This window comes from Podarcis cretensis (assembly GCF_951804945.1).
Source record: "Podarcis cretensis genome assembly, chromosome: 14".
NCBI lineage: Eukaryota > Metazoa > Chordata > Lepidosauria > Squamata > Lacertidae > Podarcis > Podarcis cretensis.
Window position 1 is genome coordinate 55,771,173 of NC_137183.1, and position 15,335 is coordinate 55,786,507.

Sequence of the window (15,335 nt, forward strand, 5' to 3'; positions counted from 1 at the left end):
AAACATCAAAATATGCCACTTGTAGCCCCTCGAGGGCTAGTCAGTCTTGCTGCGAACTCTCCAGGGACTCCTTGTCCGTGTTCTTGTGGGGCGAGGAGCCACCTCTAAGCTCAGGTCCTGCTCTAAGAAAATACTGCCTCACTCTGAGTCCTGAGAAGGCCCAGACTTACCTGTTCTGGTAACTGTAGTAGGCGGCATCCCGGGGAATAGTACACAGCTGCTTCCCATAACAGCACAAGGTCTGGGGAGAAAATTCGTACTGAAAAAGAAGAAAAGCCAGAGAGAAAAGATGACTACATGCAACAACTACAGGCACACGTTTGTGTGGCACAAATTTCTTCTACAGCAGAGGCAGCGCTTTTTTTTTAGCTTCAGCAGTTTATTGTTTTAATTCACTGTTCACTGTTGTTCTTTCCAAGAGGACAACCCCCTTCCCCTCAAAAAAACAGTCCTGTTTGGAGCATAGCCAGCAACCACTGAATATTATGTGCCAATTGGAAAATAAAAATGGGTGTGTGCCTGTTTGAGCCCCTAGAACTGACGGGCGGCTGAAGAGCACGGCTGGACTGCATCTGGGAAGAGCAGAAAGGAGACACAGACACACTGGGCTGCACTCACACTCATTAAAAGAGATAAATCCAGAAAGTTAGAAATTCACAGAAAACAGTAAGAGATTGAGCATAATGCAATGTCTAACTAAAATCTGTAGTATTAAAAAAACCAAGCCCTAACGGAGCATTATTCTTCTTTGTACCACAATGATCTTGGGATTATTTAGTCAGTTAGCCAACATCTGCAGAGCAGCTCTTTGCAACGCTGCGCAGGCAGAATTTAGAAACTGTAAAACAGCATGCAAGCCATAGACACTTTTAAAAAGTAATAGATATTTTAAGCAGAATGTTCTGTGTTCTGACCTTTATGTATGAATTAAAAATACTTAGTGTTAGCTGCTGGCTCACTTTATTACAGATAGCAGACAATTGCAACATTCTTCATCATATTTGCAGAGCACAATGCCTTAAAACATTTGTTCTCAAGATTTGCACCCCAAATTTAATAACCAAATGCTCAGGGCAGGAAGGTTCACACACGGATCTCCCTGAGAAGGATCCATGTGTGCCAAAAACATAACAGTGGCTCATCTTTTTAAAAATTCAAGAGCACTTTTTAGGAAAAATTAAAAAAGCCTGGCTACCACTAGATCAGACCAAAGTGGGTCCCTCTGGTCTCACACCCCATTTCTCACAGTGACCAACGAGGCACAGCAGGGAAGTCTGCAAGCAGAGCATGTGATCACGAGCCCGCCCTTCTGCTGCTGCTCAGCCCCAACTGATACTCAGCAGCTTTTGCTGCCTCATTCTGAGGGAAGCATGCAGCCCCTGTTGCGAGGAGCCACAAAAGAAGCCCTCACTTGCTCAATTTTACTAGTTGTAGAGCATGATGTGCTGCGCATATGAAGTCAATCTAGTTCTCATCAAATTGTAGCAAGTGGAACACACACCTGCGCATGTATCTGAGTCAACGTTTTTAAGTATAAGAACCTGTCAAAATTCAACACAGATATTTTGAAAATAAAGACCTGCTGGTCCTACTCAGAGCAGATCCACTGAAATTAATAGGATTAACTTGGGTCCACTAATTTCAGGGGGTAATTATGCCTAAAAATGGATACAACCTCTTTTAAATGACATTTAAAGTAAATCTCATAAAATCAGCTTCTCAAAGAGAAAGTTCTGATAAATGCACATATTCACACTGTGAATATGAAACACACAGGTTTTGTATGTTCAAAGACCATAGCTGTGAAGAAACCATGAATACCTTGCGTCCACAACAGTATCCCAAGGACTGCATAACAGGGTCGATTTCTTGTTCAAAGACCTCGGCCAGCTTAGTGCAAAATTTATAGACTCGTGACGTCTTGCGATTATAAAGCCAGGCATTATTGAACATTAGCCAGACATCATCCACGTACTGCCAGGGCTCTTGATACTGCCCTGTGTCCAACTTGCGCTTAATGGTGGAAAGATCCATGGGATTCTTCACTATGTCAAAATAGTCCTGCAAATTAGAAAAAAGAAGGAACACAGTGTCAGCTGGGCATTCAAATCCAAAGTTTCCCAAAAATAGTAATTTTTATTGATGGGAGATCAGCCCACCATAACAGCAACCTCAGGAGACTGTGTCGCGTAATGGTTAGAGTGCCTGGGAGACTTGGGTTGAAATCCCCACCCAGATAGATCTTGCTCTTAGGGACCCTGCGTCTTGACCAGTCTGATGCACCTGAAATTAGGGTGCTATCACAGGTGGATGTTGCTTGCAAAAATCACACATTGTCAGGGTTTAGAGAGAATCGGGCTGAAGTGCCATCTGGGTGGGATGACAACACCACCCTCTGGATTCCTACAGCTCTGAATAAACGGATGCCCAAAGCTTCGTTAGCAACAGCAGCCATTAAGCAGCTCAAGACGTCGCACATACTGAAGCCAACTGTCCCAACCTCTGAGCAGTGCTACACAAAATAATGACCTAGACAGAAAGGTACAGGGAACCTTGAAAACAGTCCTCACTTGAAAGAAATGCTTAACGGTGGAAAATCTTGTCTTGCCTTCAAATTTCCTATATTTGTCTACTCAGAGACAGACCTGGAAGACAACTTTGGCTGTATGGCAGACTAATAAACTATGCACTTGGCTCTGGGAGCTACAGGAGTTCCTGGGCAGCAAGGCCACAGGGACTACTTTAGAACCTAAATCCAAAAGAATTGCCACCAGTCAAAGGACTGCCCAACGGTGAAAATTACACACAACTGCCTACCTGACAAGCCCACACCCTGCGAGAGACAGCTGTGACTTGCTTGCAAAACACTCTGCTGCTCAACTGGCTTCAATCCAATCTGCCAGAGATTGTTTCTTAGCTACGGTGCCAAGACTGACCCGCTGGTTCCTGGGAAGGCCCAGGGACACCCGGCCCACCTTCTCACTTACCGGAATCCCCAGGAGTTGAGGGTCCACGGGCTGTCGGAAGGGCAAGGACTCTGGGTCCTGGCGATACAAAGCTTCCAGGGTGGGCATGAGGGCCTGGCGCAGCTCTTCAGGCTTAAAGACTGTTGAAAATATCCAAATGAGTTAACGTAAATAAAACCACAGGTCAATTCTATCTACAGTCATCTCATTCATGAAATAAGCAGTATTTCGTCATCAAATCGTAAATAGCTGGTGGAATTCAGTCTATAAGATGTGGTAACGGCTGCTCAGGGTGCTGTGTTTTTATGCAGGGAGTCGCTCTGGGATCGATGGCCGGAGGGAGGTATACAAATTTAAAGAACAGCAACAAGAACTAGAAGACTTGGGCCACTTCACAGGGAAAAAAGAAGTGGCTTTAACTGTGACAGGTAAAAAAGAAGGCTCTCCCTATTCAGAGACAGAATGCCTTTGTTCAGGAGAGGCTGAGGGACAGCAAGCCGCCGTCGCTACCCGTCACCCCCTGCTTGTGAAGCTGCCTGGCCCCTGCAGGAGACAACCTGGGGAAGCCCAGCTGAGCAAGATGCTTCTTATCTTCCTACTTTAACAAGATGGAGCGCAAGCTAGTGGCAGACAGACGTACTTGAGGGCTACACAGATGTAGACTTACTCTTTTTCCGTGGCTGAGATGGGGACGTGGACTGGGAGGCGGCACCGTTACTGCCCCCGTCATCCTCCTCTTTTGTCCCAGGCTTCTTCCCCTCTATCTCCATGGGCTCCTGCTTGATCTCCACCCCATTTGTGTCTTCTTTGGTTTGTGTGGGGCCTGGAACGTCCTCCTCCACCTGAAAAGCACACGGCACAGTGAGGAGTCATAACCTCCACAGCCACCCAGGTCAGCTTCCCCAGCAAAGCAAGAGAGAATGGAATATTTAACATGTTAATATCCATCCATCCATCCATCCATCCCATATTCTGGATGATTTCCCTTCCCTGTGAATTCTCCTCCTAGTTTACCAGGCAGTGGGTGTTCTCTGCTCTACCCCACAAAGGGCAGGCTTTATTTCCCTACCGCTTCCTCCCGAAAGCTAGAAATTGCTGCCTAATCCCGGAATGGGATTCTAGAATTCTCATAAGCCCCAACTACAGGTTATGCTGGAGGTAAGAAGCCCAACAATATCTGGTGGGCACCAAACTCCTCCTCCCTGTGTCCCTGAACAGCACAGACTGACCACGACTATCCCTTGGGCCCTTGCTTACCTCCAATTTTGGATCTAGTTGAGCTTCACCACATTCGGACTCTGCTTTCTCCACCTTCCCTTCTTGCTTAATCTCTTGCGTTTGGGTCTCCGGCCCCAGCTGCTGAGCATTCACGTCGGTACTGGTGGCAGAGCCTGGCGTGGGCACCCTGTTGTCGATGCTTGCTGCTGCTTGGGATAGCTGGTGTGGGGAGGAGGGGGGAAAAGACACTGAACACACGGAAACCAGCCTCGTGCCCCAGTGCAGAACTCCAAAAAAAGAGGTCAGGTCAGGTGACAGGGACATCACCAATGGCTCCCAGCATGTCACCTGAAAGACTATCCTTTCATGGAAGATGGAACCAGCTTGTTTTCTGCTACTCCAGAGGGCAAGATCCGAACAGACTGATTCAAATTACAAGGAAGGAGATTCTGACTAAACACCAGGAAGACCTTTCTGACAGCAAGAGCCATTCGAGAGTGGAACAGACAGTGGGATCACCTTCCTTGGAGGTTCTTAAGCAGAGGTTGGATGGCCATCAGTCATGGAGGCAGATTCCTGTATCGCAGGTGGTTGGACTAGATTACCCCAGGGGTCCAGTCTATAATTCTATGAGTAATCCATTTAGTTTACCCCTGCCTAGAATTCACATCTGATAACAAGAGGCCTAACAGGATGTTACAGCATAACCATCAGGGAATCATCCACCTCCTAAGCTTCTTATTGTAAGCTGCCCTGATAATTTATTTGAGGGGTGGTGTAGAAATCTAAACAGTAAATAACTGTTAATAGTCTAAAATGGGGAATACTCAAGAACCATCTCCCACAGCACGGTTGCAAATACAGTGGTACCTCAGGTTACAGACGCTTCAGGTTACAGACTCCGCTAACCCAGAAATAGTACCTTGGGTTAAGAACTTTGCTTCAGGATGTGAACAGAAATTGCGTGGCGGCAGCAGGAGGCCCCTTTAGCTAAAGTGGTACCTCAGGTTAAGAACAGTTTCAGATTAAGAATGGACCTCCAGAACGAATTAAGTTCTTAAGCAGAGAAAGCCTTGAAAAATACCCTAGGATCAATTATGCATGTTCTGGAAGCCTCCATGCTGCAGCATTGCAATGCATTATACCTGAGGCTGCCCTGGAAAATATTCTGCGGATAGAACAAGCTGTGAGAGCGCAGAGACCAAGAGCTGGGAACATTTGCCAAAATGTCTGGCTCCTGATCCATTTCCAAGCTCAGTCCAAAAAGGGTTGTGCATTTGCTGTGCTCAGGGAACAGAACTACCTCTCTCTCTGCCCCTGCCACCCCCATATCTGCTCTGGAGGTATCCCAAGCCCTCTGGAGCAGATTTAGTGGGGTGCAGGGGCGGGGACCTCTGCCGTGCAGATAATTTTGGGAGCACAATGCTTTTGCTGGATCAACCCTGCACAGCTTAGGATCAGGATGCCTGCTGGTTGCCTTTTCCCACCTGAGCCTTCTTGCGACTAAAAAGCCAGGTGGAGAGGCTACTCCATTCATCAGGGATAGTCAGTAGCAAGCAGGAAAATGATATTTTAAGTGGTGGTGTTCTAAATATGAAATACTTCTCACAAAGATAGCTTCCCTGACATTAACATCATTCTGGTGCCTGGCTTTTATTTTCATGCTCTAGTCCAGGCTTCCTCAAACTCGGCCCTCGAGATGTTTTGAGACTACAATCCCCATCACCCCTGACCACTGGTCCTACTAGCTAGGGATCATGGGAGTTGTAGGCCAAAAACATCTGGAGGGCTGAGTTTGAGGAAGCCTGCTCTAGTGCATGGTTTTCCATTTGCTCTTTGCTTGCTGTCTGATATTATCATCGGTGGTGATTTTTAGTAGTATTTTGGATTGTTCCTTCCCGCCCTCACCACTTTGCTTTATATTCCAATAGCCACCTCATAAGAAACAAACAAAGAAAGCCAGTGATTTTAAAGGGCTGAGTCTGCTGTATTAATTTGGAATGGCACCCAACTGCATCCAAACAATCAAAAACCTGCTCCTTGACCTCAGCAACCGCCCCTCAAAGTTTGGTTGAGGTATCTTAAGAGGGATCCAAATGCACAGCAAACAAACAACTTCTGAACACACCCACTAGTCTGCGAGCTGCCCTGGGAAAGATTTTCAGAGGACAGGATATGGGTATTAAATATTAACTTCTTAAATATTAACATGTATTGTGGCAAAAGCTTTCACTGCCTGGAGCCCACTTTGTCAGAGGCATGAAGAGCATCCTCGGTCAGGAGAGGGAAGCTCAGGGCCAGAGGTGGGATTCTGACATTCCTCTGCTCTGCACACAAGAGCAGCAGGGACCCTCCTCAAGGGCTGCAACCCTTTCCATAACCTCCTCCTAGCTTTGACAGGCTAATGCAGGCATCCCCAACTCCCATCATCCCCAGCTAACAGGACCAGTGGTCAGGGATAATGGGAGTTGTAGTCTGGAGGGCCGAGTTTGGGGATGCCTGGGCTAATGTAACACCTGGAGTGGGAAAAAGCACCTTGGGCTTGATTGAGTCCTTAATGAATAAACTCAAAACTGGCAGGCAATTTCTATTTCAGCACTAGAATTTGGCTTCTCTGCCAATCTCGGCCATCTTTGCCTTCTGGCAAGTGCTTCCCAGAGTTACAAGCACGGAAGCAAGAGCGGAACGTTGCAAGTTCTGCGGCTGCCTCCATGCCAACGCTCCTGCCCTAACAGAACACCATCCCTTCTTCAAGCCCACCCAAGCAACCCTTCCTTGAAAATGCCCAACGAAAGGGGTCCCCCTGTGTCCCAATTCTCAGCTCCCCTCCGCTGGACTCCACTGGTGCATGCAGCTTCCCCAGCCAGCCCTAACATTGTGCTCTATAAGCGCACACGTTCAGTTCCTCCTAAATGGAGTCTTTTCCTCCCAGGAGTTGTCTCCGCTGTCTTTGGGCTCAGTTTCCTAAGGGCCTCCTGATGTCACAATGACGGTGGGTGACCCATTTTGGCCCAAGATTAAGGCTGGCTGGGGAAGCCCATCAGGCAAGATGGAACTTGCAAAGTGCTCAGTACGGGGCTCTGCAGCTGCCCCTGCTCAGCTGATACTTTGCCTACAATGCCCCCTCCCACCCCGCTCTCTAGTCAGCCACAGCTTTACCTGTCCCCCCTTGTAGGCGGGTGGGCTCATGTCTTCTTGGCCACAATGGCCTTGTGGGGCCTCCTGAGGCCCTCAGGCCTGAGGTTCCTCACTGCTGACCTACATGAACACAACTAGTCTTGGCCTCCTCCTCAGAGCTTGCTTTACCTCTTCACCCAGTGCTGCCTGCTGAGGTGCTGTGGCCTTTCCCCTTATACAAACACAATTATTACATCAACACCAACATCAACATCTCCTGAAGGTACAAAAATACGGGGCTGCCCTTTGCTGAGAGCACACCAACTGGTGAAAGGCTGGGAAATGATTGTGTCACAGTAAGAGCCTTACTCTGCCAGCGTCAAAGGAAGAGCAGCCTGAGCGGAACATGTAAACATGCTCTTCTTCTGCCCATCTTCAACGTCGGAAGGCTTAAAAGACTTGAGCAGTCTCCTGAGCAGGCAGGCAGGCTTACCTTCCCAGGTGGGAGACACACTTCTGCTCTTCAGCGGTCACTCTGAGCATTAGGAGCAGCTTGGCTGGCTGCCAGACCATGTGCTATTGAAACATTTGGGCTGCGAACCAGCACCTGCTGAGAACCTGCATCTCTCCAGATGTTGTTATGCTACAACCCCTGTCCTCCCTGACCATTTGGCCTCCACATCTAAAGGGCCACAGGTTCTCCAGCCCATCCTAGCTCTTCTCTTCTTTTTGCTCTTCTCTTGATCCTCTTAGATGGAATTTGGATTGCAAGCAACTTGGGAACAGGAGCCCCGATCTCCTTCGGGTGTTTTGTTTTGTTTTGTTTTGCTTCTGAAACTACGCACAATGCTTCTAGAGAAGGCAGAGCTTCTAGAGAAATCCGAGGTCAGTGGGAGAGACAAAAGACTCCTGGTTCCGTCCCTGACTATGAAAGATTCTGCTTGTTGCAGTACTGAGTGAGGTGGACCAGGTGCCTGTCTCGGGGTAAGGCAGCTTCCTATGCTGCTCCTGCTTGACGACAGGCAACGAAGGTGAGGAAAATGTTGCGCCCTGTAGAGCACCGCTGCCATTCATGACAGAGTGCTTGCTCCCTGGCGCAAATGCTGGGCCCAGTAATGCAAAAAGGCCAAATACTCACCGGAGTGCCAGGGGCCTGGGCAGACATTGGCTGCTGCTGCTGCGGAAGCTGCGGGGTTGGCACGGGTGGGGGTTGCACTGGGGTCTGAGGCTGCGGTGGGATCTGCGACTGGGCTGCGGCTTGCCCCGAAGGCGTGCTCTGCACCTGCGTAGCATTGGGGACAGAGCCGGCTGCTGGAGTGGGTGCCTGTCCTGCCGCGGGGACCGGTGTGGACGGCTGGGCAGGCACTGCAGGCTGTGGAGGCGTCATCCCTGGCGGGGTCTGGTGCTGGACCGGTGGCATGCCAGCCGCCACGCTGGACAAGAGAGGAGCCGCAGGCTGGTGAAGGGGTGGCTGGGTCACGGGAGGACACGAGAGCTGCTGGCTGCTTTGTGGTCCCAGCATATCCACGGAGTTGGGAAGAGCAGCTCCAGGAACTTGCCCCTGCCGGAAGGAGACACTGTTAGTGCTGCATTCAAAAACCCCTGGGCAAAAGTGGGCAACACAAGCAGACCAAGCGCCAGTCTGGCTGCGTCCCTCTGCCACACCGTTTCCCCAATATCTCATGTGGCAGAAAGTACGCTTTTTGGGTAGGCAGGTGAGCCAGCCACTGTGAGTTACATCGTATGCTTTTCACCAAAATGGGAAACTCAATTAATTGGCACTGACTTCCTCCTCCTGCCTCTCCTTCAAGTTTCCCCCTGTGACTAAGCTTGGTCAGACCAGTTCCTGAGCTGACAGATGGATCAGTGGACGGACACAGACAGCTGTGGCAGAAGGACGGATCCTGAGGCCTGGCTAGACTTGTGGTGAGCAGCTGCTATGCAGGGCTGGGTGGTGGCCAGGTCCCTTGCCTGCCAGAGAAGGCCCCTTTGTGGTAAGAGAGTGAGCCAGCCAGCTTCTTTGTGCTGTGGAGGTGTGACAAGAGGCTGCTCCTGTGGGGATAACACACCTGCCCAGTGCTGCCTCTGCCAAGGAAAGAAGGTCCCATTAATAGTGGTAGGTGAAGGCAGAAGTGGAGGTCCAGGTAGTGGCTCTAGAAATCTCCCATGGTGGTGGCTGAAGCAGACGAGGCAGCTGCCACTCTTGTGATGTGTCCAGGTGCTGGGACCCATCGGCTGAAGAAAGACACACCTTCTGCCACTGTTCGTTTCAGTGCTCTTTATGGAACTCCTAAAGGCCCTTCTAATGTCTAGTGGATTTGCTAGTCCTCTCTATAGGATGGGAAGGGTGGGAACGGCAGGATTCCCTCTTCCCTTGTGGATAAACGCAAGGTCTCTATGCAAATGTCATGCTGGGCTTGCGGAAGAAATATAGTTCCTTCCTTATGGAGAGGGTGTTGAACTCTGAAACTCGCCTGGCTGTGCTGACCAGCAGGAAGCACAGCCTTGGAGTATAAAGAAACAGATCTAAGATGTTCAAGGGAGTCTCTGCTAGTGCTTTAAGGGCTGTATTCTCCACTGCTGCAAATCTGTGGATGGTTGGCGGACTGAGGAGAGCGGCTCCTCTCAGGAGTTGTCTAACTTGTGGCTGTGTGTGCTGAGGCCACTTCTGGTACATTTTCATTCTCTTCTTGCTCAGGAGTTTTTCAGCCCATCCAGATGCAGCTGGAGGCATCGCTGCCCAAGTCATGGAGCTGGCCTCGGCCATCGAATCTGAAGACCCTTCCCAGCTGGGCCAGGGAGGCGTGGCGATCTGCTCCCTGCATGCTGCAGCTGAAGGCTGAGCCCGGTTGCCCGTGTGCTTTGCATGAGAAGCTGCCTGAGTGGCCGCAACTGCCCCTTCTGCATGGGGGCCATGAAAGAGGCTGCATGTGATTCTGCTGCCTTGCTTTTCCACCTTGGAGCCATGGAGAGTTTGGGGGAGAGGAGTAAAGGTGGGAGGGGGGATGCAAGAGTGATGTGTACCCCCAGGAGACGGGAGGGCAACAAAGACAAGGCAAGGAAAGAATCAAAGAAGAGAGCAAGAAAGATACTGCTACACCTCGGCACAAGCAGGACTGAGGAGGAAAGGAGAGGTCTGCAAAGGCACAGAGCAAGTGGATATGCAGATTAGCCAGGTGTTTCCAGCTGGCTGGGTGCAGAGGCGGAGCTAGCTGCACCCGTGGGGTGGGGCTAGCTGCCTGCAGGGGCAGGGCAAGTGTTGGGGGGGGGGGTGCGCCGCCTGCAGCAAGCATCCTGGGGGTGCTGGTGGTGCAGCGATGTCACTCCCCTCAGGGATGACACCCAGAGGGGACTGCACCCACTGCACCCCCTTCCTCTGCCAGTGGCTGGGTGAAGAGGATATGGCATGGCACACAGGGGCTGGCTCCCTATCTACCAGGAGAAGAGGCTGAGGGAAGAGGTGTGCATTAGGTAAGCTCAATAGACAACTCCTTAGATTTAACCATGAGGTCTGGGAAGTGAGTGGCTTGTGACCCAGGTCACAGTCATGGCTGGGCTTGAGAGCTGAGCTCCTACACCACCGTCACAAGGCAGCATTGCTGAGGTTCTCTTGCATACAAATGTTCACAGCAGGACCACAGCGACACAGTGCCTTGACTCTGACATCCAGGGAAATGGTGGAGGCCACAGAAATACTAAGGTGCGGACACAAATATCTGAAGCGAGTGAATGGTCCTCACAGTTTTGATGAAACCTGGAATTCCACATTATGCCAGGGCGAGTAAAATGAAGCAAGCCATGAGCCATACCTGTGCCACTCCTGCCTGTGCCGCTGCTGGCCCCAAAGCAACGCTGTTGACATTCAAAGCTCCACTGGAAGCAGAAAACTGGTTCTGTGGCAGGAAGGGGCTTGGGGTGGAGGCCTGACCCATCAGACTGTTGGAATGAGCTGCTATCAGGTTCTGGGACTGAGGCATCCGGGAGGGAGACAGAGCCATCTGCAAACAAAGCAGGCCCTGCGCATTAAGGGTCTGGACCACAAGAGAGTTAGGTGCTCACTGAATCCGTTTCAGAAGAGAGGGAAAACAGGCACCAGGCACCAGTGGGCTCCCCCCACCGTCTCTCTGAGCTGAATGTGCTTGCCAGTTGCAGTCTCTTCTTCCCTCCCGCCAGGCTGCCCTCTAACATCTTCACTACACTGAATCATCCAATGTATTTATTTGATTTCTATTTCTAACTGAAACAGAAAATTGCCCTAATGTCTAATTTAGAAAGTTGACATGTATTTTAACCTGGTTTTCAGCTTATCATTGATTTTAATTATTTTTTAAGGTAAAGGTAAAGGGACCCCTGAACATTAGGTCCAGTTGTGACCGACTCTGGGGTTGCGGCGCTCATCTCGCTTTATTGGCCGAGGGAGCCGGTGTACAGCGTCCGGGTCATGTGGCCAGCATGACTAAACCGCTTCTGGCAAACCTGAGCAGCGCACGGCAATGCCGTTTACCTTCCCGCCAGAGCGGTACCTATTTATCTACTTGTACTTTGACGTGCTTTCGACCTCCTAGGAGCAGGGACTGAGCAACGGGAGTTCACCCTGTTGCGGGGATTCGAACCGCCGACCTTCTGATTGGCAAGTCCTAGGCTCTGTGGTTTAACCCACAGCGCCACCCGCGTCCCAATTATTTTTTAAACGTGCTAAATAGTTGTTTTTAACTAAAAAAACCCCACACCATTGTTTTATTCTTTTTGTGAATTGCTTTGAGGGTTGTTGCTTTTTAAAAAAACAATCAAATGGTACAGTAGACCCACAACTTACAGATTTGCAGAGGTGGTGGGAAAATAAGTAAGTAAATGGAGAAGGGGGGGGGGAGCTGGAAGGGCCCCCGAAAGATATTGCAGGATCCACCCACAGCCTTCCAGAGGCCTCACAAAGCCTTCTGAGAGCTCCGTAAAGGAGGGCTCACATGGAGAGCTGGTTCCGGGGGGGCCTTCCTGACTTTGTGTGCAGAGCCCTGGAACACAACCCCCATGTAAGCTGCAGGTCTACTGTACATACATGTTATGAAATAAAATAAAGTGACTGAATTAATCCAAAACTGAATGATGCAATACGGGAAAGAACCTGAGGTAACCAGCATATGAGTTTATTTCTCTTAACGTAACCCAAGCTTTAAATAGCCAGGAAGAAAAGGAAGAAAGAGAGAGCTACAAACCGTGGAAATGGATCCCATGTTGTTCATCTGGACAGGATGGTTCATTGGAGGGGTGGTGCGGGGTCCTATCGATGCCTGGGACATTTGGACATTCCCTATGGACATGGGGTTAAACTGATTCACTCCTGCAAAATGCACCCCCAGAAGAGCTCATTAGGAGCGAGTCCCCCAAGCGCAGATCAACACACAGCTCAGCCCACCATGCTCCTGCCACCATTCCAGCCTGAGGAACAGTCAAGCCTGGCCTGCAGGGCAGCTGAGCAGAGGAGACCCAACCCCTCTCTCTTTGCAGTGACTGCGAAAGAAACCCACAGAAGACACTTAGCAGAGGGACTAAAGACAGGGAGCTCTAAATGTGGAGAGCTCTCTTTCCATCTGCCCCCTAATTCTCCAGCACACCTTTTCTGATTCTGTTTAAAGGGCAGCTCAGGGACATTTGTCGTCCCGTTGTCTTGTTATTGAGCGATGCCTGGGCACCGAGGGGAGGAGTTGCTACTGTCAGCAGACACTGTTCTCCACGCAAGTCTTAGTGGTCTTCCCCACATGGGATCTGTCCTGCACAAGTCTAGCCACAGACATTCTCAGCACTCAGAGCACAAGCCATCCCTCCCCCAACAGCTGGCACCAAGGGCTTCCTGTTCCTCCATCCCCTCTACCACTCCCAGAAGCTGGGTTATCCAGAAGTGCCATGCAGAGACAGGATCTGTGTTGAAAAAATGCAACTGAATGGAACCATGTTGAAGTTTGGGGAAAGGAAAATGGAAAGCTAAGGGTTGTGAAAAATACTGTATCTTTCGCTCCATAAGACACACCTAGTTTTTAGAGGGGGAAAGCAAGAAAAAAAATATTCTGCACAAAGCATGCAAGCGGCTTTCTTGCTTTAAACCCTTCCGTCCCTCCTCCCGCTTCGCTGAGAAGCCAGCAGAGCAAGAGCGATAGCTGCACAGCGCCTCTTCTGCTGGCTTCCCAGCAAAGCGGGATGAGGGACGAAAGGGAGCCCTTACAAGGGAGCGCTGAGCAGAGCCTGGCAGCGGCTCTTGCTGGCTTTTCCGGGAGGTATGGGAAGGGACAGAGGGCAGCCTGTCAGTCCCTTCCCCCACCTCGCGGAAAAGCCCCCAAGAAACGCACACACGCAGCTCTTTAAAGGGAGCACTGAGCAGAGCCTCCCGCCTGCATTCACTCCAGAAGACGCACACACATTTCCCCTTACTTTTTAGGAGGGAAAAAGTGCGTCTTATGGAGCGAAAAATACGGTACACGCACCATTCCCTTTGGATAAAAGGAAGTGGATCTGAGAGGGAGCCAGTGTCACTGAAAAGGTGCCTTACCCCCTCTCTACGTGGCGTCTGGAGCACCCTGCAGTTATGTCAGGAAAGCTGGCTGGCTTTACTATGGGCTTTGTGTGGCGAGGGTAATGCACACAACAGATTAGTGAGGGGCATCTGGGAATAGGTGCATTCTCCCCAGAACTGCTACCAAGTTGCACTCAGGGACCCCCTGGTTCGCTCTGGGTTGGGGGAAGTAGAGCTCAAGAAAGCCAAGCTTTTTGTATCCGCCTCAACGGCTGTGCCCCCCCCCCCCCCCGCCCGTGGCATGCTCTCAGTCTACTACCTTGGAACAAAGGCTCAGGTGAAAGTGTGGCATAGAGGAGGCAGGATACAACCCCCCCCCCCAAGAGGAGACTCGCAAGAGTGAGGGTAAGGAAAGGAGCAGGTGAGTGCAAGTTGAATACCTTGAGACCCCTGCATGCGGCTCAGAGGCACATTCGGCATGGACAGAGGCCCATCTGCAAGAGGACAAAAGCAGCACCGTCAGTTCTTCCTTCGCGGCTTCAGTCAGCACAATCTTCACTTAGCAGACAAATCAAAATGCTAGAAATCAAACTGATAGGGCTGCAAACTTCAAATAATGTGTAGATTAAAACCTCAATTAAATAGAAAGCCACCCTAGTTAATTAGGCATCAAGTTTGTTTGTTTGTTTTAAAAAACGAACACTATTTTTAATATCAGAGCCTATCAAAACGGCAGCTGACAGGCCCCATCTGAGAACAGGCCTTCCCCTTTCATTCTAATGCCTCTTCCAAGATGGTGCAACAGACGCATATGCCAATTGAAATGATTGAATCTCACTGAGCAATCAACTCAGGGGTCTTTAATCAACAAACAGCCCTACAACGGACTCCAAGTGAGCTTTGGGGTTGTAACTGTCTTCCGAGGCCACCAACCAGGGTGTCCTCCTTACCTGCCTGGTGTGGAGCGGGGCCGCTGTTTTACAGCAGCCCTGGGCTTACTAGCTGGAGTGTGTGTGTGTGTGTGTGTGTGTGGTTCTGGAAGGATGTGAGAGAAGACAGTTGCTCCCCTCCAAGGAAAGTAACCTCTGGGGTGCTGCAGAGTTTAGTCTTGTCTCCTGCACTGCTGAACACCTACATGAAACTGCTGGGGGAAGTCTCTGGATGTTGATGGCACCTATTCAATTCTCCTTTTCCTCGGTGATGGGTTTCCCGAATGAAGACAGTAATGGGGTTTATGCTAAACCAGGTCCATCCATGTAAGAGGGGATGGTCAGAGTCTGAGCTAGTGAGCTGCTTCTGCTCACACTGCCCTCTGAAGGGAGACGTCTGCTGCCCCCCTGGAGACCTAGATAGAATTCTCACGGTTTTGGCTGGTGCACCAACGGCATTCTCTCCTTGGCAGACGGAAGCCTGTCACTGCCACACCTTCCACAGCATCTCAGCTGAACTGCTGTAATGCACAGGGGGAGGGGGGGGCAGCGTAGCTTATGGCAGCTCAGAATGGCAAAAAAACCAACCTATTGCGAGAA

At 50.3% G+C, this 15,335-nt stretch overlaps 1 protein-coding gene and 1 long non-coding RNA gene across 4 annotated transcripts in view; one reads left to right on the forward strand and one right to left on the reverse strand.

Moving 5' to 3' along the window:
• The window catches only part of CREBBP (CREB binding lysine acetyltransferase), a 61,978-nt gene that overhangs the window by 19,282 nt on the left and 27,361 nt on the right, over positions 1-15,335 (reverse strand). For 2 of the 3 annotated variants that reach the window (XM_079952944.1, XM_079952945.1), the window contains 9 exons: positions 14,247-14,300; positions 12,515-12,639; positions 11,111-11,299; positions 8,440-8,862; positions 4,224-4,403; positions 3,634-3,808; positions 2,988-3,106; positions 1,822-2,061; positions 171-259 (listed from right to left, as the gene is read on the reverse strand). In XM_079952944.1, the coding sequence (XP_079809070.1) occupies positions 171-259; positions 1,822-2,061; positions 2,988-3,106; positions 3,634-3,808; positions 4,224-4,403; positions 8,440-8,862; positions 11,111-11,299; positions 12,515-12,639; positions 14,247-14,300 (1,594 nt within the window). The remainder of the gene's footprint in view (positions 1-170; positions 260-1,821; positions 2,062-2,987; positions 3,107-3,633; positions 3,809-4,223; positions 4,404-8,439; positions 8,863-11,110; positions 11,300-12,514; positions 12,640-14,246; positions 14,301-15,335) is intronic. The other variant, XM_079952943.1, reaches the window with a different exon arrangement.
• On the forward strand, positions 7,375-10,510 carry LOC307202752. Its single transcript, XR_013832986.1, has 3 exons — positions 7,375-8,332; positions 9,113-9,227; positions 10,000-10,510. It is a non-coding gene; the product is annotated as an uncharacterized lncRNA (long non-coding RNA).